The sequence below is a fragment of the Lagenorhynchus albirostris genome, chromosome 7, assembly GCF_949774975.1.
Source record: "Lagenorhynchus albirostris chromosome 7, mLagAlb1.1, whole genome shotgun sequence".
Lineage (NCBI taxonomy): Eukaryota > Metazoa > Chordata > Mammalia > Artiodactyla > Delphinidae > Lagenorhynchus > Lagenorhynchus albirostris.
The window spans coordinates 880,146-907,961 of record NC_083101.1 but is presented as its reverse complement, the minus strand read 5'-3'; the positions used below and the strand labels follow the sequence as shown (position 1 = coordinate 907,961).

Sequence of the window (27,816 nt, the reverse complement as noted above, 5' to 3'; positions counted from 1 at the left end):
CGTGGTTGCCCAGAGGCCTGGGCGCTGCCCTCGTCTCCACGCAGTTCTGTTCTCTCCTGGGGCCAAAGTCTCAAGGCAACGGGCGCAGGGCCAGCGCGGTCTCCACAACAAGCCGCTGCTAGGCAGGGCCCCTTCCCGCCCTGCCCTGCCCTCCTCTCCCCTCCCCGCCCCACCGGGCCCACTTCTCCCCTCCTCTGCCCCCTCTCCACGGGCCCGGCGCAGCGGGCCCACGTGCTCCCCCACCTGCCCGCGACGGGTGCGGACCAAGGAGGGGAGCAGGGAGCCACAAGGTCTCCGCCGCTCTGGGGGGAGGGACCGACTCCACCGACACACCCGCCCCGCCGCCCCTTGGCTCCTGAGCCCCGTATGTCTCTGCTATGAACGGCTCCGCGCCCCTCCTCGGCTCGGAGACCCGGCAACCCGCGCTCGGCCGCCCTCCACAGGGCGCAAGGCGGGCCCGGGCTTAAGCGCTCGCCCACGGGGCGCGCCCCGCCTACCTTCCCCGGGCCTCGGGCCGGCCCTCCCCCGCCCTCCCCGCTTGGCCCCTCCCGAGCCCGCGCCCCCGCCCGCGTGGGTCCCCGCGGCACTGCGGCGGTTACCAGGACGCTGGCCCAGCGTAGCCAATAGCGCCGGCCTGTCGGCGTGCTCTCCGGAGCCAACCAATGAAAGAACAAATCAATCATTTGAAACACCCAATGGACAGAGCACCGCAGAGCGAAGGGGGGTATTTTGATAGGGAGAGCAGAGGCCGCGGCGGACCAATAAAGGGCCAAAGGCGTTGGGAAGGCGGGCGTTAGGCGGAAAGATTGACGGAGCTGCAGCCAATCAAATGAGGACGCTTGCTAGCCTCGCTCTGGAAACTCAATACGAGGCTGGCGGGGGCGGGCGCGGCGGCTATATAAGCACCGGCGGCGAGTCAGTTGTAGCACTCTGCGCGCCAGCTCTTCGGCTCTCGCTCCTCATCTACCACTGCTGCTGCCGCCGCCGCCGCCGCCGCCGCCGCCGCCGCCGCCGCCGCCGCCGCCGCCGCCGCCGCCGCCATGAGGGAGATAGTGCACCTGCAGGCCGGCCAGTGCGGCAACCAAATCGGCGCAAAGGTGAGCGGGGGCGTCGGGGCCGGCGCAGGTCTTCCGGGCGGGGCGAGCGGGCGGCGGGAAAAATGGCGGCAGCGGGCGGGCGGCGGCGGCCCCGCATTGCGGCCCCGCGCGGCGCCCGAACCGGAGTCGGGGCGGGGGCGGCAGCGAGGGCCCTTGGGGACGGCCCGGCGGCGGCGGCGGCGGCGGGGGAGGGGAGGGCCGCGCCGTCCGGGGCGGGGCCGGCTCCGGGCACCTCAGGCGTGACTCAGCCCCAGCCCGGCCCGCTCGCGTCTCCCGCAGTTTTGGGAGGTGATCAGCGATGAGCATGGCATCGACCCTACCGGCACCTACCACGGGGACAGCGACCTGCAGCTGGAGCGGATCAACGTGTACTACAACGAGGCCACGGGTGAGACCCCCGCGCCCTTTCCCCACCCCCCTGCCGCCCCGCGGCCCTCCCGTCGCTGACGCCCTCCCGCCCCCCAGGTGGCAAGTACGTGCCCCGCGCCGTGCTCGTGGATCTGGAGCCGGGCACCATGGACTCCGTGCGCTCGGGGCCCTTCGGGCAGATATTCAGGCCGGACAACTTCGTCTTCGGTGAGCTGCAGGTCGGGCTGGGGGGTGGCTTGATAGCCAGGGCGCCTTATAGGTCAAGGGGTGCCCAAGGTCGTCAGTTTTAGGACCGCAGAGCCGAGGTCCTGATTCACTCTGCACTCCCCGTAGAAGCGAGGTTCAAGGACACTCTCCTTCCTTCTCGAGTCACTCAATCCCCGCTCCTAAAGCGGCTTTGGGGGGAAGGCCCAGCTGTCCGCACGCACGGAAGGAGCAGGCAGATGTAATCTGCCAGCCGTGCAGGCTGAGTCAGAGGCGGTGGCGGTTCCTCTGCCCTTGGGAATTGGCGGAGGCTGCCCGTGGGAGCAGCTGGCTTGTCGTTCAACTACTTTAGCTTGAGCTCTTTATTTCTAATCGGGTACGTCGTTACGTTATTCGTCTGGGGGTTCACCTGCTGTACCTGCGGTGGGGGGGTTGTGTGTGGCCTCACGCCGTGTCATCTGGCCTTTTGGCATGGGTGAGCAGTGGTGACCACGTGCCTGGCCGCTCTCCTTTGCAGGTCAGAGTGGTGCTGGGAACAACTGGGCCAAGGGGCACTACACAGAAGGTGCGGAGCTGGTGGACTCGGTGCTGGATGTTGTGAGGAAGGAGGCGGAGAGCTGCGACTGCCTGCAGGGCTTCCAGCTGACCCACTCGCTGGGGGGCGGCACCGGGTCCGGGATGGGCACCCTTCTCATCAGCAAGATCCGCGAGGAGTACCCTGACCGCATCATGAATACCTTCAGCGTGGTGCCCTCGCCCAAGGTGTCGGACACGGTGGTGGAGCCCTACAACGCCACGCTGTCCGTGCACCAGCTGGTGGAGAACACGGATGAGACCTACTGCATCGACAACGAGGCGCTGTACGACATCTGCTTCCGCACCCTGAAGCTGACCACGCCCACCTACGGTGACCTCAACCACCTGGTGTCGGCCACCATGAGTGGGGTCACCACTTGCCTGCGCTTCCCGGGCCAGCTCAATGCTGACCTGCGAAAGCTGGCTGTCAATATGGTCCCCTTCCCCCGTCTGCACTTCTTCATGCCCGGCTTCGCCCCACTGACCAGCCGGGGCAGCCAGCAGTACCGCGCGCTGACGGTGCCCGAGCTCACCCAGCAGATGTTTGATGCCAAGAACATGATGGCAGCCTGTGACCCCCGCCATGGCCGCTACCTGACCGTGGCCGCCGTGTTCCGGGGCCGCATGTCCATGAAGGAGGTGGACGAGCAGATGCTCAACGTGCAGAACAAGAACAGCAGCTACTTCGTCGAGTGGATCCCCAACAACGTGAAAACAGCTGTTTGTGACATCCCGCCCCGCGGGCTGAAAATGTCTGCCACCTTCATCGGCAACAGCACAGCCATCCAGGAGCTGTTCAAGCGCATCTCAGAGCAGTTCACGGCCATGTTCCGCCGCAAGGCCTTCCTGCACTGGTACACGGGCGAGGGCATGGACGAGATGGAGTTCACCGAGGCCGAGAGCAACATGAACGACCTGGTGTCCGAGTACCAGCAGTACCAGGACGCCACGGCCGAGGAGGAGGGGGAGTTTGAGGAGGAGGCCGAGGAGGAGGTGGCCTAGGGCTGCGGTACCGGGTGAGGCATGGGAGCCGTGGGAACTCTTTATTCACACTCAGCCTGTTCTCTGATAGCCCTGTCTTTCTGTGTGTGTATTTGTTCTTCTTGTCTCGACATCACATGCTGTACAGGTACCACCATTAAAGCGTTTTCATAGTGTCTGGCTGCGCCTCTCCAGTTCCTTCTGACAGGCCTTGCGGGTGCTGTTGCCAAACGTCAGTGCGTAGTTGTCCTGCATGGCTGCGAGGGGCACCACTGCAGCTGAGCGGGCTCGCCACGTGCGCAGGGTGAGCACGCGAGTGGCTGCTGGAGGGGTCGGCTCGGCCTGCGAACACGCCGACTCCTGGGAGCTTGGGGCTGCCCTGGGCCCCTGCCTCCTGAAGGCAGGTCTGGCCTGTGCACAGGAAACCTCTAGAAGGCCAGCATGGTCTGCAGGCAGCTGGCCTCTGTCTGACTTTCAGTGTCAGGACTGTGAAACCCTTCTACACTGGGGAAGAGGGGACGTTGGGTAGTCCTGCCCCAAGGGAATCGTGTGGTCACACAGCTGGCCTTCTGCCTGAGGTTCAGCACGGGTAAGGGAGCCCAGCCCCGGACGCCTCCCCACAGTGACCTGTCACCGTGACCTTGTCTGGGATGGGGGCGGGGAGCTTACTGCACTCACCTGGTATGAACCCCATGTAGAAAGGTATCAGACCTTGGCTTCTGTAGATGGTGGTGTTAGGCCACTGCGTTCTGGGCAGCCTCTCGCCTGGGGCACGGAAGGGATTTCTGAGCAGGAACTGCGGAAACAGGCAGGCGTTGGCATGTGCTGCCGCCCCCAACTGGTAACCAGTGAGCAGAATGTCCCGGTGGGTGCAAGGCTGACATTCTCCTGGGAATGAGTGGCTCAGGGTCTTTTCCCATCTGTCTGCAACACTCCGAGGCAGAGAGCCAAGACCTAGTCAGAAAGACGTTTGGGGGGCAGGGGCGGGCGGAGGGGAGCAGCCTCTTTGGGCCAGGCAGAGCCCCCTCCCTCCAGGGAAGCCAGAGCGTGGAGACCTCTGTGCTCGCCCAGGGATGGTGTCCACATACCTGGCTCTTGTCAAACTCATCTGTGGCCTGTGCGACCCCATCGCGAAAATTCATCCCTATCACCCAGGCAAAGCGAGGGACAAAGCCAGCATAACCTGGGGAAGGAGGAGCCAGGGCCCCGTTCCCAATCATGCCCATCTTCACCCGCCCGGGCATTCGCACCTGCTCCCGGGGGGTTAGGGAAGTCTGTCTGGGCTCCTCTCTCCCCCTAAACAGACAGGAATGGGTCAGCAGGAGCTCCCAGTCTCGGGGAGGGCCCTTGGGCAGCCTCACTTGCTCTCCCCAGGTCCTGCCTGGGCCCTTGGAGCCTTGCGGGTGCGTGTCGTGCCCAGGCCCCAGGCACCCACCTGAGATGGCCTTGCGCTGGATCAGGTCGGGGTGGTCCATCTGGGGCGGCCTGTGGAAGCAGCCCACACGTAGTGTCTCCCGCTGGTGGGCTGGGGCCAGGCAGTCTTCCCTCATGCAGGGGCACAGCTGGAATGGGGAGGGGCAAGTCAGCGCCCCAGCCCCCACCGGGCTCTGGCTGTGGCGAGGCTTGATCCCAGTGCTCCCAGTGTGTCTCTCAGTTACCTGGTACTGCGTGGGGGCCTCACGGGCAGAGGTGGCGCTCATCCAGGCCTCTTCCCCTAATGCCAACCGCAGGCCCGGGTGTCCAAGGTCCCTGGAGTCCCCCTTCCTGCCCGGTGGGCAGGGAGGGTAGAGGGGGTAGGGCACGAAGCCTGCAGGCAGTGGGACTTGCCTGGATACATTCTCTCCTCCCGGCGGCCCCTGGGCATCCACCTCCTGGGGTGGGAACCGGCCCAGGATCTCACAGTTCTTGTAGGGCTTCAGACCTGTATGGACAGGGCAGCCTTGAGCCACAGCGGGCATGGGGGCGTCCCCGGGGCTGCAGGGCCGGTGGGCGGGCAGCGGCTTAACTGGTGTACTGGCAGACGTAGGGCTCTGTCAGTTCACGGCAGGGCGTAAAAGGTGGCTGGGACTTGCTGAAGTCCTCGATGGACTTGGGCTTGGCTATGGGGGACAGCACGGAGCACGGGCTCTTCGGCACGCTGGCGTCCGCGAGCAGCTGCGCCGTGGTGCGCCCATAGGTGTTCCCCACCTGGTAGCGCAGCTGCGGGTAGAAGCCGGCATAGCTGTGGAGGAGAGAGGAGCCGGTGTGGACCCAGCCTACTGGCCACAGGCAAGATCCGCGACCCGCCTACAGAATGGGGTCACGGCAGCACCTGCTGTCCGGGGCTCTTGGGGCTTGAATGGGCAGCACAGGCCAAGCACTGAGAACAGGGCTGGCCCACGGGAGGGGAGCTCTGTCATCACCACCATCGGGGTCCCATCCACCCAGCCATCTTCCAACAACAAGGGTCTTAAAGATGAGGCAACGGGGAGCTCTGCCCCCCCGAAAGCATTGCAGGGGTGGTCTGAGACACAGGGCAGCCCATTGTACACGAGTCGGTCCCGCCAAGAAGGTATGGTGGGCATTGGGCCCAGATGGCGGCCACCCGGGAGGCTGGCGGGAGGTGGCACTTGAGCTGAGCGTCATTGAGGCCCGTGGGGAAGTGGTGTGGGCGCCATGGCTAAGCCCTGAGGGCGTCCACTGCTGCCCGGGGCCTGTGTAACGTCCAAGGGGGGTGCGTTGTTTTCCTCTTAAGATCTGCTCAAGAGAATGCAAGTTTGTCAGTCAGCTGCGCGCGGCTGGGGCTGAAGGTGAGAGCCTCTGCAGTGTCACCAGAGTTGGGTCGGGTTCTTCCCAGCCTTTTCCTTGTACGTGGTCTGAGTGTGTGTTGGTGTGCACACACACTCTGGAGGCCTGTTTCTATTCTTATTTATTAGGTTGTGCCGCACAGCACGCTGGATCTTAGTTCCCTGACCAGGATCCCACCCGTGGCCCTTGCAGTGGAAGCTCAGAGTCTTAAACGCTGGACGGCCAGGGAAGTCCCTCGTTTCTGTTGTTGGCATGCGGGACACCTAGCAAGGTGGCCTGGCATCGGTGTCCATCACTTTACTCCACATGCTCCTCTTCTCTTTATGTTTTTATTTATTTTTTTTGGCCGCGCGGCATGCAGGAACTTAGTTCCCCAACCAGGAATCGAACCCGTGCCCCCTGCGGTGGAAGTGCAGAGTCCTAACCACTGGACCGCCAGGGAATCCCCAGTTCATCTCCTCTTTAAAGCGCGGAGTGCTCTATGGAAGGAGAAGCCAGCCTCCCCAGCTGTCGCGCTGTCCCCAGTTTCTGCTCTCGACAGACGTGCTGGCCACCTGAGACGGCTGCTCCAGCAGGGCAGGTCGGCCGGGCCCTCTCGAGCCCACCCCAGCCCTCCCTCCTGGCCCCTCCAGCCCTCGGCCTCACCCCCATTTCCCTTCCGGGTCCCCAGGTTCCTGCTCAAGTGCCTCACCCTCTGGCCTCAGCTTCCTGGAGACCCAGCTCTGGGGCCCCCCTCACAGCTGAGCAACCTTCAGCCCTTAGGCCCCGGCCTTGCTCCCCCATCCTCGGGGACCCCAGCCTCCCCGCAGGGCTCCGGCGCTTACCCAGGGATGTAGTGAGGTTCCGGCGGGAAGAGGTTGTGCTTCTGAGTAGCTGTCATCGCGCCTCAGCTCTGCCTGGGCTGCCTTCAGCCCCTCTCGTGCCTGCACCTGGCTCCTTCCAGAGAGGAGTCCTTGTTGCCTGGCAACCATTGTGAAGAGGCCCGGCATTGTTGGGCAGCACCTGGGCCGGGCCCCTTCCCATACCCTGTGAGCACTCGCATTTTACGGGAGGCCCGGGGAGGCGTCTCACTGAGGACAGACCTAGAGCTTGGGAAACGGGGACTGTAATTGCAGCCCAGTCGGTCCTGCTAGGTAGTGAGAGGCAGGGTTGGGTTTGAACGCTTGCTACCCGCAGGGGGCCAGTACCCAACTGAAGGGCAGCCTCCCAGGGTGAGGCTAAGGGAGCCCCACCCCAAGCCCCCTCCTCAGATGCAAGGCCCTGGATGCTTTGGAGGCATTGCCACAAGGTTCCTGAGCCGGGGAGCTGCTGGGACTCTGTCCTGGAGGGTCTTTCCCCTGGAGCTGGGCACTATTTTCCATTTTAAAGAAATCCTGATCTGTGTGTGTGTGTGTGTGTGTGTGTGTGTGTGTAGGGAGGACTTTCTAACCATAAAAACGAAGAAAAATATCATAAAGGCAACGATTAGCGGGCTCAAATACGTGTCAAAAAACAGTATAAACAATACTAAAAGGCAGATGAGCAACTGGGGAAAAAGTTTGCAGCAAGTGTTATGTGCAGACGTGATATCAGTGGAAACAACCTTACAAAACAAACCTATGAAAAATTAACACCCCACCAGAAAAATACATGTGAAATGTGCCTATAGTCAATGAGGGCAGAGCCTCTGTCAAACGAATGCTGAGGAAACCCTGATGCTGCACTTTCTGACGCTCCTTTGCCAGCATGAGGACCGCCTCTAATTTGGGAGCACAAAGGCTGCACAGGCTTTGACCCACCGCTTCCACTCGGTGCATCTATCCTGAGGAAATGATCCATGTTTAGCTGAAGACAGGCGTGCACGACATCCACCATGGCGGATGGCAGTATTTGTTATAGGGAGAACTCCCAGCTGCTCACGCCCAGTGACAAGGGCTCTGACAAGCTATACCTGCATCTGTGGGTGATTATGCCCTCAGAGAACACCATGCACCACGGGAAGGGCCCTGGAGCACAGACTGGGAGACCCCCGCCCTGATCAAAGGTGTGTTTCCTCAAGGAAGTCTTTATCTGTCTGCCTGTCCATCTGGTGCACCTCCCGAGGCCAGGCAGGGTCAGCGTCAGATGGGAGGGCTCTGGAGAGGAAGAGACGGGGGTGCGGAGGAGGAGACATTCTTGGCCGGGCCCCGCCTGGATGAGGCCAAGGCCAGGGCTGAGCTGGTTGGCTGGTCAGCTCTGGAGCGCGCCGCAGGGCCCGGTGTGCAGATGGACTCTCGCTCAGCCGGCCTCGTCATTGTCATTCCTTTGCGTTTCAGCCTCAGCAGCCCCAGCTGTTTGTGATACCCTCCAGCCTCTGTGCCCCCAAGAAGACAGGCCTCCCCACCTCAGCCCCACCTGGGCCGCCAGGCCTTCCTCTGGGGTGGGCACGGTCCACTCAGAGCCAACCACTGTTGCTCCATTTTTCCGAGGGCCGGGTTTTCCGCAGGGGCTCCTCCTGCGCTAGGGAGTCTCCCTGGACCGTACACCCTACCCCCACGCCTCCTTCAGCTGGCCCTGCACAGCTAGGTGCCCCCTGGCCCCTGCCCCCTTCTCCACCCTCTGCCAGGGCCTCAGTCCTCCCCAAAGCCCTACTAGAGTGGACCCCAGCCCCCCAAGAGACCCCAAAGTCCAGGAGAGCGGAAGGGTTGGGGCAAGAAAGTGGGGGAGGGAGGAAAGGTGGCCGAGCCAGGAGTCACGGGCGTGGGGCGGCTGAGGGCCTCCTGGCCATGGCTGATCCCAGGGCAACCCACCTGGCAGGTCAGGGGAAGGGCACCTCCAGGGCTGCTTCCCCAGGGAGTTCCCGCCAACGGGGTGGGGGTGGGGGGCATGACCAGCCAGCGAGGTCACAGAGCCCTGAGATGTCCCTGGGGGAGGGAGCCAGAGACCCTGACAATGAATTTTGACCAAAAGGCGGTGAAATTCCTGGCAAATTTTCACATCAATGGAGGCGAACACTGGACCCATGGCCCCCGGAAACGGAAGCCACTTGTGACTTCCCAGTAACTTCCCAGGGCGCTGGGCGGGCTGGGGGGGCGGGCAGCTGGCGTAGGGTGGCTATTGGCTGGGGGCATGGTGGCCCCCAGGGGTGCAAGAGCTCCAGGCGGGCCTCAGGATGCTAACGGGCCCCTCCAGGAAGCCCGCCCACCTGCGCCCACAACCTGAGGGAACTGTGTGAGTGAGGGCTCTGGACCCCCAGCCCTGGGCCGGTCTGGGGAGGCAGGCCGGTTGGTGGAGGCCTGCCTGGAGGACCCAGGCCCAGAGCTTGCTTCCCGCCAGGGCTGGAGCGACGCCCTCCCGTCGTTACCAACCTGGGCGTCCCGGGCCCCACCAGGTACCGGGTGCCAGATGCTTCGGCGCGAGAGTGCTCCCCACTGCCCCACTCTTCACCATCGGCTCGCATGCACCCCACCCGTGACGTGCGCCCTCCCCGAAAGCCCCCACTGTCCGCCCTCACCCCCGGAGTGGGACCCCGGCCACCAGCGCCCCCATGACGTTACCCCACCGCAGAGGGTGGCGGCTGCAGGGCGTGGCAGACCGTGTGGTTCCCGAGGGAAAGCCCTGTCACCCAGAACGACTTCAACTGGGAGCAGGTTTGCCCGGCGGGTCCTGGGGTGGGGGCGGGGGCGGGTCCCCCGAGGGAGGAGCCTGCGGCGACTTTGACCTGCAGTGGCCCTCGCCCGCCGACTACCAGCTGCCCAGCCCGCCCGCCTGCCCGGCCTTCAGCTTCGGGGGTCGCCTTACTCCAGCCCCCCCCCCGAGGCCCGAGCCCACTTGGGGATGCTGCAGGCCTGGGGTGCAGGGCCGCGGGCCCAGCCCCTCCTGCAGGTCCCTCTGCCGATGGGGTTAGCTCCATCGCCTACAACATCCTTCCCGGGTGCCGCCTGCCGGGCCCCTGCCCGCCCGCTTTCTGCATGAGCTGCTCGCCCCTGCTGGCCTCCTGGGTGGGCTCCTGTAAGGAGGTGGGCGGGGGCGGGGGGGGAGGTGGGCACCGGGCAGAGGGGGCGGGCACGGTAACTGCACCCACCTTCCCTCTGCAGCCTGCACCCTGGGCCCGGCTGCCTATGGCGTGGAGGACTGCTACAACTCGCACTTCCCCTCCGCACATGGGGGTGGTCATCCAAGGCTTGCAGAGACCCAAGTGCCACGACACTGGCCCCTTCTGCGCGCTCTCGAGCCCAGTGGGTACAGCTGGCCCACCCAGTTAGCACATGAAACCCTGGCCTTCCAGGCCTGGGGGCCTTCCCGGGCCTCCCTCTGGAACTCAGTGCCCCCAGCCTGGCCTTCTGACCCTCTGGGCACCCGTGATCCACCCTCCGGGCCGGCCGACCCCTCTGACCGGTGGACCCAGCCTGGAGCCCAGCCTGGAGCCCTAGCCCGGAGCCCCACCTGCCCACCCCCCTTGTTATATAGAGATGCTGTTGGTTCTTCCGAATTCTGTGCTGTGCTTGGTGGTCTTGCCTGGTGAGCTGTGCTGCACATTGTGGCCTGCAGCTAACCTGTCATGTCCGGCTTTCTCTGGCCAGGGATCCCCCTTCACTTCCCCTTCAGTGTTTCTCCTCTAGGGTGGGGTGGCCTGGGACAGGGTGGGAGGGAGCCCTGTGGGCAGTGTGGGACACCCCCATCTAGCCGTGCCATCCCGGAGAGGGTCCGGCTGCCAGTCTACCCAAGGATCAGGCTGCTTGCCGAGCCGAGGAACTGACCGTTGCAGTGGAGGCGGGGGGCAGTCTTGAGGTAAGGTCAGACTGCCCGGCCACCAGGTAGGGCCCAGAGGACCAGGTCGTTAGGGCCCGGCCCCCCTTCTTCCCGCGCCTGCCCAAAGACCCTGTGAACTCACACGGGGCCGTGCAGGCCAAGCTGTAGCCGATAGACTCCCCAGGCTTCACTGTGCGGCCCGGCCCCTGCCCACAGCAGCAGCCTGGCCACTGGACTCCTCGTCACCATGGACCCGCCCTCCTACCCAGGGGTCGGCCCCAAGGCTGCCTCCCTGCAGGGGCCTCACCTGCAGCTTGTGGTGGCTCCTGTCTCTGCACCAATTTCCCCAGGGGTCCTCCCTGTGTCACCCAAGCCCTGGGCCAGGCCCCCTTCTCTGTCTCCTCTAAGCTCAACCCCTTCAAACAGTCACTGCACAAGAGCTGCTCCCATGGTGTTGGCATCATCCCTTTCCGCAGGGAAGCCAAGGACAAGTGAGGCTGAGCGTCGCGCACCTGTGACCTCCTCCAGGGCTGAACCAGCTGGGGGTCAAGCCCCAGCACCCTCGGGAATCAGAGCAGTGGGACTGCAGACTGTTGGCACTGAGCCCTGGGCTGACCAGCTCAGGCAGCGGGCAGCAGAGATAGACCTGGGGCACTCTGGCCTTGGGAGCCTGGCCCAGCGTGGGAGGACCAGGAGCCCTCCTCTCAGCTGCACCACAAGCAATCCCTAGGTCTCAAAGCCAGGAGTGGGACCAGCAGGAAGGTTGCAGCAATCCCTCGAGCTGGGCTGAGGAGGGAGGGTTTTCCGGAGGGGGCTTTCAAGGATGAGTTTGCTGGGCAGCAGGAAGGGAATTTATGGCAGAGCAAACCTCAGAAGCCAAGGCACATGAAAAGGGAGAGAGTGTGATGTTTGGTGTGGCCAAGCTTGGGAAGACCCCGAGCTGGTGGGACAGAAGGAGGTGAGCTGGAGGGATGGAAAAGCTGCAGAGGGCTGCATGCTGGGTCCGGGGGCTTGCATGCTTGGCAATGGGGAGCCCACGGAGGGTGCAGGGCAGGCAGTGACTGCTGCAGGCACTGTATGGGCATCTTGCACTGCAAGAGATGAGGGACCCCATGGAATCCAGGGCTCACATGTGCAGCGAGTTGGGCTGGACCTCAGCCTGAGGGCCTAACACTTTTGGTTAGCAAGGGGGATAGATGCTCAAGGTGACAAGAGGACAGCCATCCTTTGTCACCCTGTCACTGCGTGTCCAGGTCTCTGCTAGGCACTCCCTATTTGAGGCAAACTGTTTTTTTAAATAAATTTATTTATTTACTTTTGGTTGCATTGGGTCTTCGTTGCTGCGCACGGGCTTTCTCTAGTTGCGGTGAGCGGGGCAGAGGGGGGCGGCTACTCTTTGTTGCGGTGCGCAGGCTTCTCATTGCCGTGGCTTCTCATTGCCGTGGCTTCTCATTGCCGTGGCTTCTCATTGCCGTGGCTTCTCTTGTTGCAGAGCACGGGCTCTAGGCGTGCGGGCTTCAGTAGTTGTGGCGCCGAGAGCTCAGTAGTTATGGCGCATGGGCTTCGTTGCTCCGCAGCATGTGGGATCTACCCGGACCAGGGCTTGAACCCGTGTCCCCTGCATTGGTAGGCGGATTCTTAACCGCTGCGCCACCAAGGAAGTTCCCACACTTAGATTTTGGTCTTTGTGATAACACTACGGTGTGAGCTTCGCCGTGTGAGCTTCGCCGGGTTGGACAAGGAAGAAACCAAGTTCCAGGATGAGAGAGGGTCGTGCACCTGGTGGGCGCTGTGAGGTCAGCAACAATATTTTTCATGATTACTAAAACGCTCTTGGCTAAAATAGCAGCTATGAATCTCCTGAAGCAGGCCGCGGCACCCCGCCCCCTGTGCTCCATCCCCCTCCTCCGGTGCCCCCTCCCCCAGGCGCGCCGCAGCACTCCGCCCTCCCTCCGCGCCAACCCTGTTCTCCTTTGCCGGTAAACGGCTGCAAGCGCCGCGAGGCTGGGCGGGGTCGCGCAGGAGGGCGGGGCCCGGGTGGGCGGGGCGGGGTTTTCTCGACGCCCTGTGCGTCGTCCTGGCACCGCCTTCGCGCTCCGTCTCCGCCAGGCGAGGGCCGCGGCGCAGTTGCCGGGAACCTCTCCGGGGCGGCGGCGGCGTTTCCGGGGAGCCGGTTGGCGGGCGGACCCGGCTCCTGTGCGGGGCGGAAGTGGGCGGCTGCGGTCCGAGGGGATCCGCGCTGCGGGCGGAATCTGGCCGAGCTGGAGGGCGCCGGGGAGCGGAGCTCGGGCGGCCCCCGAGGCCCGGGCGAGCGGACAGCTGCGGGGCCTGCGGCGAGCGCGGCGGTGCCCGGGGAGCGCGGAGGAGATGGGGCGCCGAGCCGGATTGGGGCCGGGGCGTCGGCCATGTTCGCGGGGCTGCAGGACCTGGGCGTGGCCAACGGCGAGGACCTGAAGGAGACGCTGACCAACTGCACCGAGCCGCTCAAAGCCATCGAGCAGTTCCAGGTGGAGCCAGGTGGAGGGGCCGGGTGGAGAGGCCGCGCGTCTGGGTGTGAGTCCGGCGTGGGGCGAGGTCGCGTGGGAAAGCGGGCAGATTTCTCTCCCTCCCGATCGCTGCGTCTTTTCCCCGGGCTGGAGGAACCAAGTGTCCTGAGTTGAGACTACGTCGACGGACATCTGAGTGGTTTCCAATTTTTGCAGTTACAGCCAGCGCGGCTGGGAACATCCTTGTCCCTGCCTCCGTGTGTACTCAGGGCATCCGGAGTGCCTGGCCAGACGGGGCTGTGGCTGAGGTTTCTCTTGTCGCCCGAAGAGTCAAATCGAGCTCCGCTTCTTTAGACAGAAAATGGCGTGCTGCTGCCCTCCCTGCAGTCGGCCTTGCCCTTCTTGGACCTGCATGGGACGCCCCGACTGGAATTCCACCAGTCAGTGTTTGATGAGCTTCGGGACAAGCTGCTGGAGCGCGTGTCAGCCATTGCCACAGAGGGGAAGGCCGAGGAGAGGTAAGTGGGCGGTGAGATGGGCAGCCCCCTCCCCAGCTCCGGCACTGAATGTGCCCCGGTGGCTACACATCCCTACTGAAAAAGGGGCCGCCTGTGCACATCACCCACCGGTCTGGGGACAGGCAGGGAGCTGCTTCCGACTTGGTCCTGGGCTGCTCCCTTAGTGCTGAGAGTCCTTCCAGGTACAAGAAACTCGAGGACCTTCTGGAGAAGAGCTTTTCTCTGGTGAAGATGCCATCTCTGCAGCCAGTGGTGATGTGCGTCATGAAACACTTGCCCAAGGTAACAGCCGCAGGATCAGCTTGCCCTGGGGAGGTTTCCTGAGCTGCCTGCCTCAGGAATAGCAGCTCCGGAGCACGTTCCCCACGCTGGCTTCTCCCTGAGCCGAGCCGCGCATTGACTGAACCTTGGCACAAGCTCTGGAGCGTGGCGCCCTTTCTGGGAAAAAGCTGTTTGTGGGCAGCACAGCTCCTGCCCCGTCAGAGCCTGGGGGGCCAGTCACGGGTGCCGCTGTCAGTTGGGGCTGGGCTGGCTGTGGCCTCTGCTGTGAGGGGCTGAGGCCTGCCGTCTTGTCTTGAGGGAGACCCCTGGGGCACAGGTGCTGCTCACAGGTGGGCTCCGGGGTCACGTAGGTTCCTGAGAAGAAACTGAAGCTGGTGATGGCCGACAAGGAGCTGTACCGGGCCTGCGCCGTGGAGGTGAAGCGGCAGATCTGGCAGGACAACCAGGCGCTCTTTGGCGACGAGGTCTCCCCGCTGCTGAAACAGTACATCGTGGAAAAGGAGAGCGCGCTCTTCAGCACGGAGCTCTCCGTCCTGCACAACTTCTTCAGCCCTTCCCCCAAGACCAGACGCCAGGGCGAGGTGAGGCGGGGCGGGGATGTGTGCAGGGCCTCCCCCGTGAAGCCCGGCTTGTCTGCTTCCAGAAGGCTGGGCTCGGATGTGGGGCTGGCAAGGGGCGTTGCAGCACTGCACCTGGGTGTGGGTCTCTGGTCTTTCCTGCATACTTGGAGCTCGGCAGCTTAGCCGGCCTCTTCAGCTAAACTCTCTGTGTCTTCTTTCAGCTCTGGGAGCTTTTCTCTGTTTCTGTGTTTCATTCATTCCTTGTTTCAACAAATGCTTTTTTTTTTCTTTAAATAAATGTATTTATTTATTTATGGCTCCGTTAGGTTTTCGTTGCTGTGCGCAGGCTTTCTCTAGTTGTGATGAGCGGGGGCTACTTTTCGTCGCTGTGCGCAGGCTTCTAACTGTCGTGGCTTCTCTTGTTGCGGAGCACAGGCTATAGGCGCACAGGCTTCAGTATTTGTGGTACACGGGCTCCGTAGTTGTGGCTCGTGGGCTCTAGGAGCGTAAGCTCAGTAGTTGTGGCGCACGGGCTTAGTTGCTCTGCGGCATGTGGGATCTTCCTGGACCAGGGCTCAAACCCGGGTCTCCTGCGTTGGCAGGCGGATTATTAACTGCTGCACCACCAGGGAAGCCCAACAAATGCTTTTAGGGTGCTGACTCACTGCCCTGGCCCCTGGGCCCTTCAGTGACCCCTGGGGTACTGGGGCACCTGCCTGGGGGTACTGCAGGCTCGTGTGGGGTGGACCCTATGCAGTAGGTGTCACATTTCGGTCCCTGAGAGCTCCAGGGGTAGAGGAAGGCTGTGGAGACGGGGGGGTGGGGGGGGGTGGGTGCGGCTGGAGGCCACCGTGGACACTTTGACCCTTCCTGGTGAGGTTGGGGTCCCTGGCCCGGTTCCAGGAGGACCCCTCAACCTGGGAGGGAGGTGATGGTACGAGGCCAAACGTTGGCTGAGGAGCGTTCGATGTTTCGCCGTGTTCTTTCACCGCCAGCCTTCTCACCTGGGGTTTTGTGTGTGTGGCCTGAGGTAGGGCCTCACCTAATGTTTTCTCTCAGATGTTGGGCCGGTGCTCGCAGCACCACTTCCTGGACAGGCCGCTGAGTGTGTCAGAACCCTGCCTGCATTGCGTCCCCTTTCGTTTGGGGGAGCCTGGCCTTGGGCCGTGGTCCTGCCCCTTCTTCACTCTCCCCTCCAGGCCAAGGGTCCGCCTTGGAGTCCTGCCAGGGTAAAGGGAGAGCGCGGTGGCAGGTGACACGTTGCCCCACCGTCCTCGGGTGGGTTAGGCCTTGGGGCTGTGGTTCTGTGCCCAGCAGGCCAGGCCGTGGTCAGGCTGGAGTGCGCGCCTGTCTCCGTGTTAGAGGTGCCGGTACGTCGGTGCCGAGACTCGGGTGATGCTCTATGCCTGCCCCGCTTGTCGGGGTATCAAGGCCTGCTGGTGGGTCCTCGGCAGGGGCCCTAAGGTGGGCTGCCGTCCCTGCTGACCTCCCCACTCGCTGCATGCAGCCTGTTGGGCTGCCTTGGTGTCTGTCACACCAGGTGGCCCTATGCATCCTTACGGCCCCAAGCGGGGCCCCCTCCTGTTGGCTGCCGCCTTGGCAGGAGCCTCCCAAATAGGGGCAGGGTGCGGAGGGGGGTGGCAGCGGCCGCCGGGAGAAGGCGGGAGTGGGGTGGCTGCGGCAGGGCCTTGAGCAGATGCTGAGCGTGGCGGTGCCGCCCATCCTCATCTGGGCCCGAGTCCCCCACGCCACCACCGGCTGCCCCGCCCACCGACTCTGGTGGAGTCTGGGACCCGGGCTGACGGCCTCTCAGAGGAGCCGCAGGGCGTGATGGGTTCGCTTCCTTAAAGACAAGAAACGTCGCCACCCAGCACAAGTTGATGTTTTGTGAGAGAGGAAGCTTAGCGCCACAGGGCCGTGGCGTGTGCGAGGCCTGCCCGGTGTCCCGGCAGGTGGTGCAGAGGCTGACCCGGATGGTGGGCCGCAACGTGAAGCTGTACGACATGGTCCTGCAGTTCCTGCGCACGCTCTTCCTGCGCACCCGCAATGTGCACTACTGCACGCTGCGCGCCGAGCTGCTCATGTCCCTGCATGACCTGGACGTCGGCGACATCTGCTCCGTGGACCCCTGCCACAAGGTGGGCACCCGCCCCGCCATTGCTGCTCTCCCCCTCGGCTTCTCTTTCCCCTCCCCTTGGATGTGGCGGTCCAGGCACGTGGGCTCCGCCCTAGCCCCTGTGCCACCTCTGCCCACCCGGCTGGGGGACCGTGGTGTCCCCTGGACGTCTGACCCAGAGCCAGCTGCGCCCCGCCCCCTCCGGTCTTTCCGGGGCCTCTGGCCCTCCCCTGCCCCAGAGTCCTCGGGGGCTGCTCACTGGCGAGCTCTGTTTAGGAACAGGGCTTTCTGCACTGCCCTTGTCCTGGCATAGGTGCCGTGCGGCCCCAGACGGCGTCCCTTCCCAGGGGCTTCGCAGCGTCACGCTCTGAGCCGGCATTGCCCCCTGCACAGTGGGGGCCCTGGAGGGGCCTGTGCGGCCCCAGACGGCATCCCTTCCCAGGGGCTTCGCAGCGTCACGCTCTGAACCGGCACTGCACCCACCCCCGCACAGTGGGGGCCCTGGAGGGGCCCATTTCAGAACAAAACGCCCATTTTGCTGTTTCTTGCAGCACCTGGCCTGTGGGGGTGTGGGCACTTGGGCCTGCTTCCTTCGTGCTGTCCCATTCCTGGGGGCAAGCCATGCCTCGGCGACTCGAGGTGGGGGTCCCGATGTTCGCCCAAGGCTCAAGAAAGCTCAGGCAGCGGTGAGTGCTGCCTGGAGGCTGCGGTCTCTGGCCGAGTCCTGACCACGCCTCCTCCCCGCAGTTCACATGGTGCCTGGACGCTTGCATCCGAGAGCGCTTCGTGGACAGCAAGAGGGCCCGGGAGCTGCAGGGCTTCCTTGACGGAGTGAAGAAGGGGCAGGAGCAGGTCCTGGGGTGAGGGTCGGCCTTGTGCCGGGTCCTGTCCACGGGCGTCCGGACGAGCGTGCTGTGGCCGCAGTCGGGAGCGGCTGTTTCTTCCAGTACATTTTAGGAGGACTGGTTGGCGCCCGTGCCCACGGCTGAGAGGCTCGGCTGCTGGGGTGAGGCCGTCGCTGTCCCAGGCGAGCTGGGCGCCCAGGCTGGGGCTCTGGTGTCTGCAGCCACATGGGGCCTGCCTGTGAGCTGAGAGGCCCGCCGCACCCGGAGGTGGGGGGGTCTGGCTCCCGGCAGGGCCCTCTCTGGGTGGGCTCCGCCTGGCCTCCTGTCTCAGCTCCTCGCTCCTGGAATTGTCTCTGTGGGAACCTGATTGAATTTATGGAGTCCGGGTCGGGTTCTCGACCAGGACTGGACCTTAATTCTTTAAAAACCACTTGATGCTTCAGGTTGTTAAGTAAGTTAAGGGCAAGTCACGAACCACAAGCTTGTGGAAGGCGGTCCTGGGCGGCGTGGCCGTTGTCCACGCCGAAGGGCCGTCTCCTCGGGTCAGTGGCTTGGTGGGCCGGGAGCGCCCCTCACTGATGCCGCGGGCACGTCCTCACAGGGACCTGTCCATGATCCTGTGTGATCCCTTCGCCATCAACACCTTGTCGCTGAGCACGGTCAGGCACCTGCAGGAGCTGGTGGGCCAGGAGCTGCTGCCCAGGGTGAGCGCACCCGGCTGGCCACATGCTGCTTTCTGGGGGACATGTGGGTGTGGGGAGAGCACACACACCAGCCAGGTGGAGGGCACGTGCAGCCAGAGCCCCTGGCTGAGTGCGGTCCGGGCGGGGAGCTCAGGTGAGCACGGCCAAGGCCTGCGTCTCCCTGCAGGACAGCCCGGATCTCCTCCTGCTGCTCCGGCTGCTGGCGCTGGGCCAGGGGGCATGGGACATGATCGACAGCCAGGTCTTCAAGGAACCCAAGATGGTAACAGGGTCAGGCGGGCTCCTTCCCACTGCCTTCTCAAGGGGCTGTGGGGTGGGGTTTGGGGAGGAGGACGGGCCCCAGGCCCACGTCCGGGAGGATGAACGGAGGAAGGGGGCCGAGGGGCAGGGACGATGCAGGACAGCTCTCGGGCCTCTGCCCCAGGAGGTGGAGCTGGTCACCAGGTTCCTGCCCACGCTCATGTCCTTTGTGGTGGACGACCACGCCTTCAACGTGGATCAGAAGCTCCCGGCCGAGGAGAAGGCCCCGGTCTCGTACCCGAGCGCGCTGCCAGAGACTTTCACCAAGTACGGGCTGCGGGCACTGGGCGGGAGGGCCTTCCCCTCGGGCTCCCTCGGGGCTGACGGTGCTCGGGCGCAGGTTCCTGCAGGAGCAGCGCGTGGCCTGCGAGGTGGGGCTGTACTACGTGCTGCACATCACCAAGCAGAGGAACAAGAACGCGCTCCTGCGCCTGCTCCCGGGTCTCGGTGAGTCACGTGGGCGGCGGGGCCCAGCCATGTCCTCTCACAGACGCCCTCGGCTCTCGCCGCAGCCCGCGTTTGCGAAGAGCCACCTTAATCTTTTCCTGAGGGGCGAGAGGCGTGGAGCCCCTCAAGTCCTCAGACCATTGAGAGAGCCCCGCTCCGCGGTGATGAAGAGGCCGCTTCCCCCGGGAGCCTTGCTCTGCCTGGGGTGCGGGGTGCAAGGCAGGAAGACGAGGGAGGGATCTGAGTGGACCCCTTCAAGGGTAAGGGAGCGCCCGGCCGGCCCGCCGCGCACGACAGGCCCGGGGCCTCTGCTGGCCCGGTCCTGGTCCTGTCTGAGGCATTGCGGCTTCCCGGGGAGGATCTCACGCTTCACTGTCTGACAGTGGTGCGTGCTGTTTCCCGACTTTTCCACGTGGGGGAAGCGGCCCATTGTGGGTATTAGTTTCTACCCAGCCACCACCCAACTGATCAACAGGAACTTATTCTTACGGTTCTGGGGGTCAGAAGTCTGCAGTGAGTCTCCCAGGGCTGGAGTCAGGTGTGGGCAGGGCTGGCTTCTCCTGGGGCTCCAGGGAGAAGCTCCTTCTTGTCTCCTCCAGCTTCCGGGAGCCGCGTCCTTGGCTCCTGGCTCCTTCAGTTCATCTGTCCAGCTTCTCCCGTCCTCCTGTCTCTGGCTTTGACTCCCGCCTTCCTCTTCCAAGGACCTGCGATCACCGTGGGCCCACCCGGGGCGTGCAGGACCATCTTCCGTCTCGGGGCCCGGTGCCCCTCAGGTGGCGCGCTCACAGGCTTCTGGGTCAGCATGTGGCGATCTCAGGGGCGACAGCTTGTCTGTTTCGGGGGCTTCCAGGAGCACAGTCATAAGGAACTTGGATTTGCCTCATTCTTTCTGCTCACTTTTGAACTTCTGTATCTTTCTTGTTTAATCGTGTCTGTAGACACAGGATGTCCTGTGAGGTGGGAGCATCAGTGTCTCCCAGCCGCGAGCTGCCGCCTGGGGGGCTGGGGTGCAGGTCTTCAATCACGTTCAGGGAGAGCGATCTCGTTCTTTGGTGTAACTGATAGGTTCTAGTAAGAAAGAATGTTGGTTTTTAAAATTCTTTATTTTTAAACTTTTTTTTGGTGGGAGTTTTTGATGAAACCCAAGTAAAGAGCACAGGATTGTGAAGGCCAGTGCCCGTCGCCCACCTGCACGGGGGTCCGCGTGTGGCTGCCGTCCCGTCCGCTCAGCGGTCTGTACGTAAACCCGGCAGACTGGCTTGGCACGGTGCAGCAGGTGTCTCTACAGAAGACAGACTCTTAAAAACCACGACCTTGGCACGTGGTTGGTTGGGGTCCAGGTCCCGACGGTGGCCGCGTTGCCCCAGTTGTCATATAACACTTTTGTGCGGATGGTCTGTGCAAGTCAGGAGTCAAACAAGGGCTTCCTTTCACCTGGCTTCTCCGGCTGACTCTCAGGTCTTGTGGTCTGTAGGGCTACGCGGGGTTTGCTGGGGAAACCAGGGCGTTTGTTCCCCGGTCGGGACTCTGCTGGTAGCGTCCCTTGGTGCAGTGACCGTGTGCTCGCTCGAGTGTCCTGTAACCGGCCACGAGGCCAGCCGAGTCCCCGGTCAGCTGTGCAGCAGGAGTGCAACCCGGGCGCGTCTGGTGGGGTCGTGTCTCCCGCCGCGTTAGGGGCTCGGTGGCTGGGGTTGCGTCGGCGTTTCTGTCTCAGCTGCTGTGCCTGCCCGCGTGCACTCGGTGGCGTTGCCGGTGATCGCTGCGATCGGTTGGTAGTTACTCTTGCCATCTCTCTCTTCTGAGGTTTGATGGCCGTGGCTTCAAAAAAAGAAGGCTCGTTTGCTCCGTTCTCTCTCTTCTAGAGCCCGTGGTCCGGCTGGCCTGCCAGGCCAGCCCTCGGCACTTCTGTGTGTCCTCTCGCTACCGGCCCGTTCAGCTTTCCCTCTGCTGGAGTCCCCTTCATCCTAAGCCCCTTGGCCGCTGGGCAGAGCCACCCGTGACGGGCTCTCGTCCCTCCCCACCCCTGCTCTGGAGCCCCACCCCCACCGTCTGCTTCCCCCGTCCAGGCCCGGGTTCTGGCCCTCAGGCCCGGGTCGGGGAGGTGGGTGTTGGGCGAGCTGTGCGACGCCTGCTGTGCTTGCAGTGGAGACCTTCAGCGATCTGGCGTTCGGGGACATCTTCCTGCACCTGCTCACGGGCAACCTGGCGCTGTTGGCAGACGAGTTTGCCCTGGAGGACTTCTGCAGCAGCCTCTTCGACGGCTTTCTCCTCACCGCCTCCCCGAGGTGCCCGTCCTCTCGGTCCACATCTCGGTCGGGGGCGCCGGGCACAGCTGGGGAGGGGGTGGGAGGGCGGCTCTGCAGCCGCCTGCAGCCCAGCGCGGCCTCTTCCAGGAAGGAGAATGTGCAGCGGCACGTGCTGCGGCTCCTCCTCCACCTGCACCACCGGGTGGCCCCATCCAAGCTGGAGGCCCTGCAGAAGGCGCTGGAGCCCACGGGCCAGGTGGGTGCCCTCCCCTGCCCCGCCCCGCCCCAGGCTGGCTGGCGTGCGTGTGCGTGCGTGTGCGTGAGAGAGAGAGAGACAGAAAGGGAGAGGGAGAGAGGAGAGAGATCTGTGTGCACACGCTCTGGGCCTGCCCCGAAGCCACGCGCTTCCCCCCACAGAGTGGAGAGGCGGTGAAGGAGCTGTATTCCCAGCTTGGTGAGAAGCTGGAGCAGCTGGACCGGAGGAAGCCCAGCCCGGCCCAGGCCACAGAGACCCCAGCCCTGGAGCTGCCCCTCCCCAGCGTGCCCGCCCCAGCTGTACTCTGAGGCTCCGCCTGGGGCTGCTCAGGGGTGGGCAGGGCCCCCGGTGGGGTCGTGGCCCTGGTTAGCCAGGGGAAGAGGCGTCTCTCCTGGAGGTGGACTGGCTGTTCTGGGACTGGGGGTGGGCTGAGCGGAGACCCCGGGGACCGTCCTGTGGGCAGGGCACCCGTGCTCTGCACCTCAGCCTCCCCTGGAACTTGGTCCTGGGAGGTGTGTGCCTCCTGTGTGAACGGGACCCGGCCGGCTCCCTGGAGCACAGGCCTGCTGCAGGCCTGCTGCCCCCCGCCTGGCCCCTCGCACTCCCACGCTGTGGAAAGCTGCTTGCTTGTTCCTCCTCGCGTGTGGGTTTCCACTGCTGTCAGGCAGACAGGCAGTAGTTGGCATTAGGAAAAGGACACCCGTTTTCCAAGGGGTGGGGGGTGGGGGGTGGGGCAGGGTCCAAGGCCTGAGGGGAAGAGGGCGGGCCGGCAGGGTTGGCGCCTGATTGGCAGAACCGCGGAGTTTGCTGGGGGCGGGGGTCTGCAGGTGGAGCCCAGCTCTCCAAGGAGCTCCTCCCCTGTTGACAGTCCCGAGTAGCACATGGGGGAGGAAAGCCCAGGGTCCCCTGCTGCCTCGATTTACCCTCCGAGCAGCGTCCTCGGCCAGGGGAGGGTCTGCTGCTGCTCATAGTGAGACTTTCACTTTTGTAAATAAAAGGCGTTTTGGTAAATCCAGCAGAGGAGCTGTTCTGTGCGCACCCAGGGCTGGTTGCAGTGCAGGCTGGCGAGCACTTTCCTGGCGCCTTTCTCCGTGGGCACAGCCTGGATGCCCAGCCCCGTCCGAGACAGCAGCTGTGGATGGTGAGGCCTGGGCCTGGCTGCGCTCGGGGCCAAAAGACTCGACACGGTCAGCCCTGGGTGGGCCTCAGTGCCCATCACCAGTGCTGACATGTTGCCGAGGGGCAGGCTGTGTGGAGGTCACTGTGACCTTGACAGGTGCGGCTCTGCAGGTGTCGGGGAGGCACTGGTAGAGATGGTGACTGAGGAAAGCAAAGACCCGGGGGTGTGGGCGTCAGCAGTTGGGAGGAGCCCGGTGTTCGTGCGCTGATGGGAGTGACAAGGAATGAAAAGTGGATGGGGCTTCGGGGGACGGCTGGGGTGTCACTGAGTGGGGGAGGGGGCAGCGCCAGGCCCAGGTGGGCCCCGCGGGAGCGGGCGCGTTCCCAGGGAGGAGGCGGGGACCCCCTTCCAGCTGCCGCTTTTCCTCCGGGAGCCAGGGGGTCCTGGGCTGGGAGGCAGGATGGGGCAGAGGTGAGGAGAGGATGAGGAAGGAGCTGGGCCGGGGGAGGAGCAAGTGCCCGCACGGGGCCCGCGTGACCCCCCGTGAGGCTCACGGTCAAGGGGGACAGAGACCAGTCGGAGGCCAAGCTCCTCCAGCCCCGACAAAGGGACCGGGGCCCAGAGGCCCCCGGTGGGCGGGGCTCGTCAGGGGGAGGGCGTGAGCTGCAAGGACGGACGGGGTGGGGGTGAGGGCTGCAGCGACGGCGAGCCCCAGGTGGGCCGGTGGGAGGGGGCAGCTGAGCTCAGGGACCCTCTGGGGCTGCGAGGGAGGCGGGAATCCTGAGGCTGGACCGGGCAGGGCTGCGGGGAGGCTGGGGGGTGGGAGGTCTGGTCAGAGGAAGGGAGCGTCCACACGGGAATTCGGGGAGGAGGGAGCATGTGTGTGGTGCGGGCCCTGCCCACCTCCAGGCCAGCAGTTTGGGAACCTGAGCCCACACTGGGCTGGTGGAGGGGTCATGGGTGGGCAGCGAGGTGAGGGGTCTGCAGAGACCAGGCCGAAGTTGTGGACCTGAATTCGGGGCTGGGGACAGGGCTGGACAGGGCACGGGCTGGAGGGAGGGGTGGGAGGGCATCCTACGGGCGTGGTGGGCTCGGTCCTGAAGGGTAGGGACAGGTGGGGCCCCCTTCACCCCTGGAGATGGGGGAGAAAGTACAGAGGAGGCGGGCCTCAGTGCAGGGCTCAGGCTCACCCTTGACCCCGCTGAGGGCAGGCCCTCTGAGGCATGACTTTCTTGACTCCTGCCACACCCCACGTCCAGGCCCCCACCTCACCCAGTGCTGGGGCTCTGGACCCCAGCAGGTTTGGGACCAGCATCTGGCGGAAGCAGCCGCCAGCCAGCGCCCCGCCCCCACCCCTGGGCACCTTTTCCTGCGTCTGCCTGTCAGGGCCCCCTGGGGTTCTCTGTGTCAGAAGAAGCTGGGAGACTGTAGAAAGCCTGAAGACGCCAAAGGACCGCACCCTCATCCCGGGGCCGTGGGGCACCAGCAGAGGCCTGGACAGATACCCTTCCGTCCTGGTTCCAGGAAGGCCTGGGCAGGGGCCACATGGTGCGTGAGGCCCGAGGGGTCCCTAAGCACCTGGCCCAGCACAGAGAGGGGCAGCGGGTCTCGGGGAGCCAGGCCCGCAGCTGGAGAGGAGGAAGCGGAGAAGCAGTGGTTTCTCAGTGATCCTGCCAGAGGGCATCGGACACACGTGGACAGGCAGGAGCCCCATATTCTGGGGAGGACGGGAACCCCCAAGCCCATGAGTGGCTTCTCCCTGATGCAGGTTGGACAGGGAGGTGGAGGGAAGCTAGGAAGTGGGGAGGGATGGCACGCTCGGCAGAGGGACCCGTGTGGGCAGAAGTGTGGAGGATGAGGGACAGAGGCTGGAGGATGGGGGGCTCAGGACTGCCAGCGCCCGCGGGACACAGTTGAGCTCGGGGCCAGGACTGGTCTGGGGGCATTACTGGTTAGTAGACCCGCTCCAGAGGGGAGGGTCATCCAGATAGGCCAGTCTCCACAGAGATGGGAACGGGGGTGGGGGCAGGGCCACTTGAAGCTGGTGGCGGGGAGGGGCCCAGAGCCTCCATCTGCCAACTCCGGGCCCAAGTTCTTTCTAAATTTGCCCTCCGACCAGGGCCCTGAGTCATGTGTGGGTTTTTTCCCCCCATTCTAGAACTTCCTGCCCTGTCCTGGGGGGGTGCTCTAGGCCGAGGTACAGGGGAAGACAAAGGGGGAGGCGGGGGGGGGGAGCGCCGTGGAGCCCGGGACCTGGTAGAAGAGGGGGAGGAAAAGGAAACGAGCCCTACTCTGTGAGCACCCAGATTGGGCTTGGGCGGGGTGAAGAGGGGAGAGGGTTGGAGGACCCCAGCTGGGGGACGACCCTGCCCGCCCGCTCCGCCTCTGCTAACCGGCAGCCTGGACACGCCTATCCCCCTCGCTGTGGGTCCTGCGGGGGGCGGGGGGTGGTCAGGCGCAGATGTCCCTGGGGAGGTGGGGGGTCCTGTGGAGGGCAGGCTGAGGAGCAAAGGCACGTGGGACCCCAGGGGAGGCATTGCCCTCGGCCTCACCGGGTGTCCTGGGCCTGGGCTGAGTCAGGAGGGCTGGGAGGGCTTTAAGGTAGGTGACCAACCGGCCGGGGTACCTGGGCGAGTCAGCCAGGCCTCCCCCTCTGGTGCCTCCGTCCAGCCTGAGTCCCGCCCGCGCCACACCCCTGACTCACTTCCTTTGCAAAGAAGCGGAAACCTCCCCAGAGCTTCCTCCGCTCCGGAGGAGGTGTCGCTGCCCCTCTGAGCCTGAGCTGACCCAGTGAGGCCCCTGACCCCACCCCGACCCCCGCCAGGAAGCCAGCACATTCAGCTTCCTGCGTCGCAGGCCCCAGCCTCTGGCGTGGGCTGGGGGCCCGCCCTGGGGGGCTGAGGGCGGGCCAGCGAGAGCCTGAGCTGACGCAGCTGCAGGTACTGGGGAGGGCCGGGGGCATCCACCCCACCTTTCTCCAGCTGTCTCAGTGGCTTCATCTCTCCTTCTTCGGGTCTTGTCTTTCTGCTCTTCTTTTCACCCCACCCCCACCCGCCTCTAGGGGGCTCCCTGCCCCCAACTCCATTAGTGTGCCCACTAGAGCAATGCTGGGAGGCCTGGGCTCAGCTTGGGGACAGGGGCCCATTCTGGAAAGCAGAAGTAACGGCCAGACCGCCCACCACCACCACCACCAAGTGTTCGTGGGGGAGGGGCATCTCTGAACTCTGGGGATGCTTGGGCGTCTGCTTCCCACGCCCCCCTCTAGGGACCGGAGGGCCCCCGGCGCCCGGCAGTCGAGCTGCGTCAGGGGCGGGGTCCGGCCTTGACCCTGCTCCACCCCTAATTGGCGGCAGGTTGGCACCGACTCCGACTCCTCCTCCAGGAAGCCCGGGCGGCGGCCGCCTGATAAAATGCGCCCCCGCCCCCCACCCCGCCGCAGCCACTTCCTCAAGGCCGGAGGCTGTTTATGCGAGGATCTGAGAGATTTGCATTGGGGCCCGGCGGGGAGCCGCTTCCTGGTCAGAGGGGCGAGGCCCGTGCCAGGCCCTGCCCTCGGGGCAGCGGGCCGCACTCCGGGGGGCCTCGCGGGGGTGGGTGGGGCTGAGATCTCGGGGGAGGGTCCCAGTCGGCCGGGCGGAAGTCTGGAGACCCTCCCCGTCTTCCTGTTGCAGGGAGGGTGACCTGCATGCCAAGCGCCGCCCCTGCGCCATGGACCGCGGCCAGCCCAGTCCGGAGCCCGCGGCAGCGGACCACGTCGCCCCCGGCCCGAGCGTGATCGCGCCCGTGCGCGCCGTGGTCCGCCTGCGCCGCCGCGTGCGCCTCCTGCGCAAGCGGTGCTTCCCGCCTACGGCCGTGAGGCCGGACTCCGAGCCCCGGGCGCCGCGCGCGGACCGGGACCAGCCTCAGTTCTTCACCTTCGACGGCCCGGCGGAGCTGTCCTCGAGGCCGCCGCGAAAGAAGCGCCGGCGCAGCCGCTTGGTGCTCTACCCCGAGACGTCGCGCAAGTACCGGCCGCGCGTGGAGCGCCGGAGCCGCGCGCAGCGTTGCCTGTTGTTGCTCGTGGCCATCGTGGGCTTCCAGGTGCTCAACGCCATCGAGAACCTGGACGATAACGCGCAGCGCTATGACCTTGACGGGCTGGAGAAGGCGCTGCAGCGTGCCGTGTTCGGCCAGCCGGCGGCCGTGGAGCGCATCGTGGCGCTGCTGCGGGACTACCTGGCCACGCACGTGCACAGCCGCCCGCTGCTCCTGGCGCTGCACGGGCCCAGCGGCGTGGGCAAGAGCCATGTGGGCCGCCTGCTGGCGCGCCACTTCCGCGCGGTGCTCGAGGACGGCGCGCTCGTGCTGCAGTACCACGCGCGGCACCACTGCCCCGAGCCGCGCGCCGCGGAGGACTGCCGCCAGGAGCTGGCGCGGCGCGTGGCCGACGTCGTGGCGCGGGCCGAGGCGGAGGAGAAGACCCCGCTCCTGCTTCTGGACGACGTGGAGCGCCTGCCGCCGGCGCTGCTGGACGAGCTGCACGGCTTCCTGCAGCCGCAGCGCTCGCACCACTTCCACAATGCCATCTACGTGCTCCTCAGCGGCAATGGCGGCGCGGAGGTCACGCGCTTCGTGCTGCAGAACGCGTCCCGCGCGCTGGCCCTGCGCGCAGACGGCGCCCCCGGGGCCGCGGCGGTGGCGGCACAGGCTGAGGAGGAGCTGCGCGCCAGCCTGAGGGCGCTCCTGGTCCGCGAGCACCCGCTGTGGGAGGTCGCGACTATCGTGCCCTTCCTGCTGCTGGACAAGGGGGACGTGGTCAACTGCTTCCGGGACGAGATGGCCGGGGAGGGCTTCTTCCCAGAGCAGGCCCGCGCCGAGCTCCTGGCCGCGCAGCTCAGTTACTACCGCGTGGCTGGCCGGGAGTTCGCCGTCACTGGCTGCAAGCAGGTGGTGGCCACGGTGAACCTCTTGTAGCGCAGGTGCCACCGGACGCAGTGGACGCCCACTGGCACGACGGGACGTTGGTTTGGCAGGGGCATTTGGAGGGAGGGGACCCTGTGGATTTGCCCCAGGCCTCTACGCCTCGAATAAATTTGTCCATGGCCTTCCGCCGGTTCACACTGGGACCTGGGGGGACCGGTGGGGCTGGGTCAGCTCTGAGCTCCTCTGCCAATTCCAACCTCCCTCAGAGCCCCAGCCTGCCACCTGCTGGGTCCTTAATCCAGCCTGCATT

General features: G+C 65.0%; 5 protein-coding genes across 6 annotated transcripts; 4 read left to right on the top strand and 1 right to left on the bottom strand.

The window, feature by feature from the left end:
• The first annotated feature begins 981 nt into the window (after window positions 1-981).
• TUBB4B (tubulin beta 4B class IVb) lies at window positions 982-3,403 on the top strand. The gene is made up of 4 exons (XM_060153696.1): window positions 982-1,097; window positions 1,377-1,485; window positions 1,563-1,673; window positions 2,188-3,403. Exons 1-4 carry the CDS (start codon window positions 1,041-1,043, stop codon window positions 3,246-3,248), a joined length of 1,338 nt encoding a protein of 445 aa, XP_060009679.1. The 5' UTR covers window positions 982-1,040; the 3' UTR covers window positions 3,249-3,403.
• CIMIP2A (ciliary microtubule inner protein 2A) lies at window positions 3,396-6,894 on the bottom strand. Its single transcript, XM_060153695.1, has 7 exons — window positions 6,839-6,894; window positions 5,234-5,448; window positions 4,886-5,148; window positions 4,663-4,789; window positions 4,316-4,410; window positions 3,906-4,023; window positions 3,396-3,484 (listed from the first exon to the last, which is right to left on the bottom strand). Exons 1-7 carry the CDS (start codon window positions 6,892-6,894, stop codon window positions 3,396-3,398), a joined length of 963 nt encoding a protein of 320 aa, XP_060009678.1.
• Window positions 6,895-8,924: 2,030 nt separating this feature from the next.
• STPG3 (sperm-tail PG-rich repeat containing 3) lies at window positions 8,925-11,219 on the top strand. Its single transcript, XM_060153658.1, is given in 9 exon segments — window positions 8,925-9,031; window positions 9,253-9,448; window positions 9,542-9,622; window positions 9,700-9,757; window positions 9,760-9,882; window positions 9,885-9,983; window positions 10,070-10,134; window positions 10,136-10,210; window positions 11,133-11,219. Coding segments are annotated over 9 exon segments (891 nt in total).
• A 1,602-nt stretch (window positions 11,220-12,821) lies between these two features.
• On the top strand, window positions 12,822-22,495 carry NELFB (negative elongation factor complex member B). Its single transcript, XM_060153691.1, has 13 exons — window positions 12,822-13,231; window positions 13,565-13,728; window positions 13,911-14,010; window positions 14,361-14,591; window positions 16,523-16,708; window positions 17,434-17,546; window positions 18,133-18,235; window positions 18,402-18,497; window positions 18,660-18,802; window positions 18,876-18,982; window positions 21,126-21,267; window positions 21,376-21,484; window positions 21,646-22,495. The coding sequence occupies exons 1-13, from the start codon at window positions 13,130-13,132 to the stop codon at window positions 21,790-21,792; spliced, it is 1,743 nt and encodes a 580-aa protein (XP_060009674.1). The 5' UTR covers window positions 12,822-13,129; the 3' UTR covers window positions 21,793-22,495.
• TOR4A (torsin family 4 member A) lies at window positions 14,460-27,691 on the top strand. 2 transcript variants are annotated; one of them, XM_060153693.1, is made up of 2 exons: window positions 14,460-14,591; window positions 26,276-27,691. In XM_060153693.1, the coding sequence occupies exon 2, from the start codon at window positions 26,313-26,315 to the stop codon at window positions 27,555-27,557; it is 1,245 nt and encodes a 414-aa protein (XP_060009676.1). In that variant the 5' UTR covers window positions 14,460-14,591; window positions 26,276-26,312; the 3' UTR covers window positions 27,558-27,691. The 2 variants fall into 2 exon arrangements, with proteins under 2 accessions (XP_060009676.1, XP_060009675.1); XM_060153692.1 differs by lacking the exon at window positions 14,460-14,591 and adding an exon at window positions 25,080-25,543.
• Window positions 27,692-27,816: the final 125 nt, after the last annotated feature.

Coding starts and splice junctions, on each gene's coding strand:
- TUBB4B (XM_060153696.1), top strand. CDS start 1,041: ATGAGGGAGATAGTGCACCTGCAGGCCGGCCAGTGCGGCAACCAAATC. Junction 1,486..1,562: donor GTACTACAACGAGGCCACGG/GTGAGACCCCCG, acceptor CCCGCCCCCCAG/GTGGCAAGTACGTGCCCCGC. Junction 1,674..2,187: donor GCCGGACAACTTCGTCTTCG/GTGAGCTGCAGG, acceptor TCTCCTTTGCAG/GTCAGAGTGGTGCTGGGAAC.
- CIMIP2A (XM_060153695.1), bottom strand. CDS start 6,894: ATGACAGCTACTCAGAAGCACAACCTCTTCCCGCCGGAACCTCACTAC. Junction 5,449..6,838: donor GAACCTCACTACATCCCTGG/GTAAGCGCCGGA, acceptor TCTCCTCCACAG/CTATGCCGGCTTCTACCCGC. Junction 3,485..3,905: donor CTACATGGGGTTCATACCAG/GTGAGTGCAGTA, acceptor TGCCCCTCGCAG/CCATGCAGGACAACTACGCA.
- NELFB (XM_060153691.1), top strand. CDS start 13,130: ATGTTCGCGGGGCTGCAGGACCTGGGCGTGGCCAACGGCGAGGACCTG. Junction 18,236..18,401: donor GCCAGGAGCTGCTGCCCAGG/GTGAGCGCACCC, acceptor GTCTCCCTGCAG/GACAGCCCGGATCTCCTCCT. Junction 18,983..21,125: donor GCGCCTGCTCCCGGGTCTCG/GTGAGTCACGTG, acceptor CTGTGCTTGCAG/TGGAGACCTTCAGCGATCTG.
- TOR4A (XM_060153693.1), top strand. CDS start 26,313: ATGGACCGCGGCCAGCCCAGTCCGGAGCCCGCGGCAGCGGACCACGTC.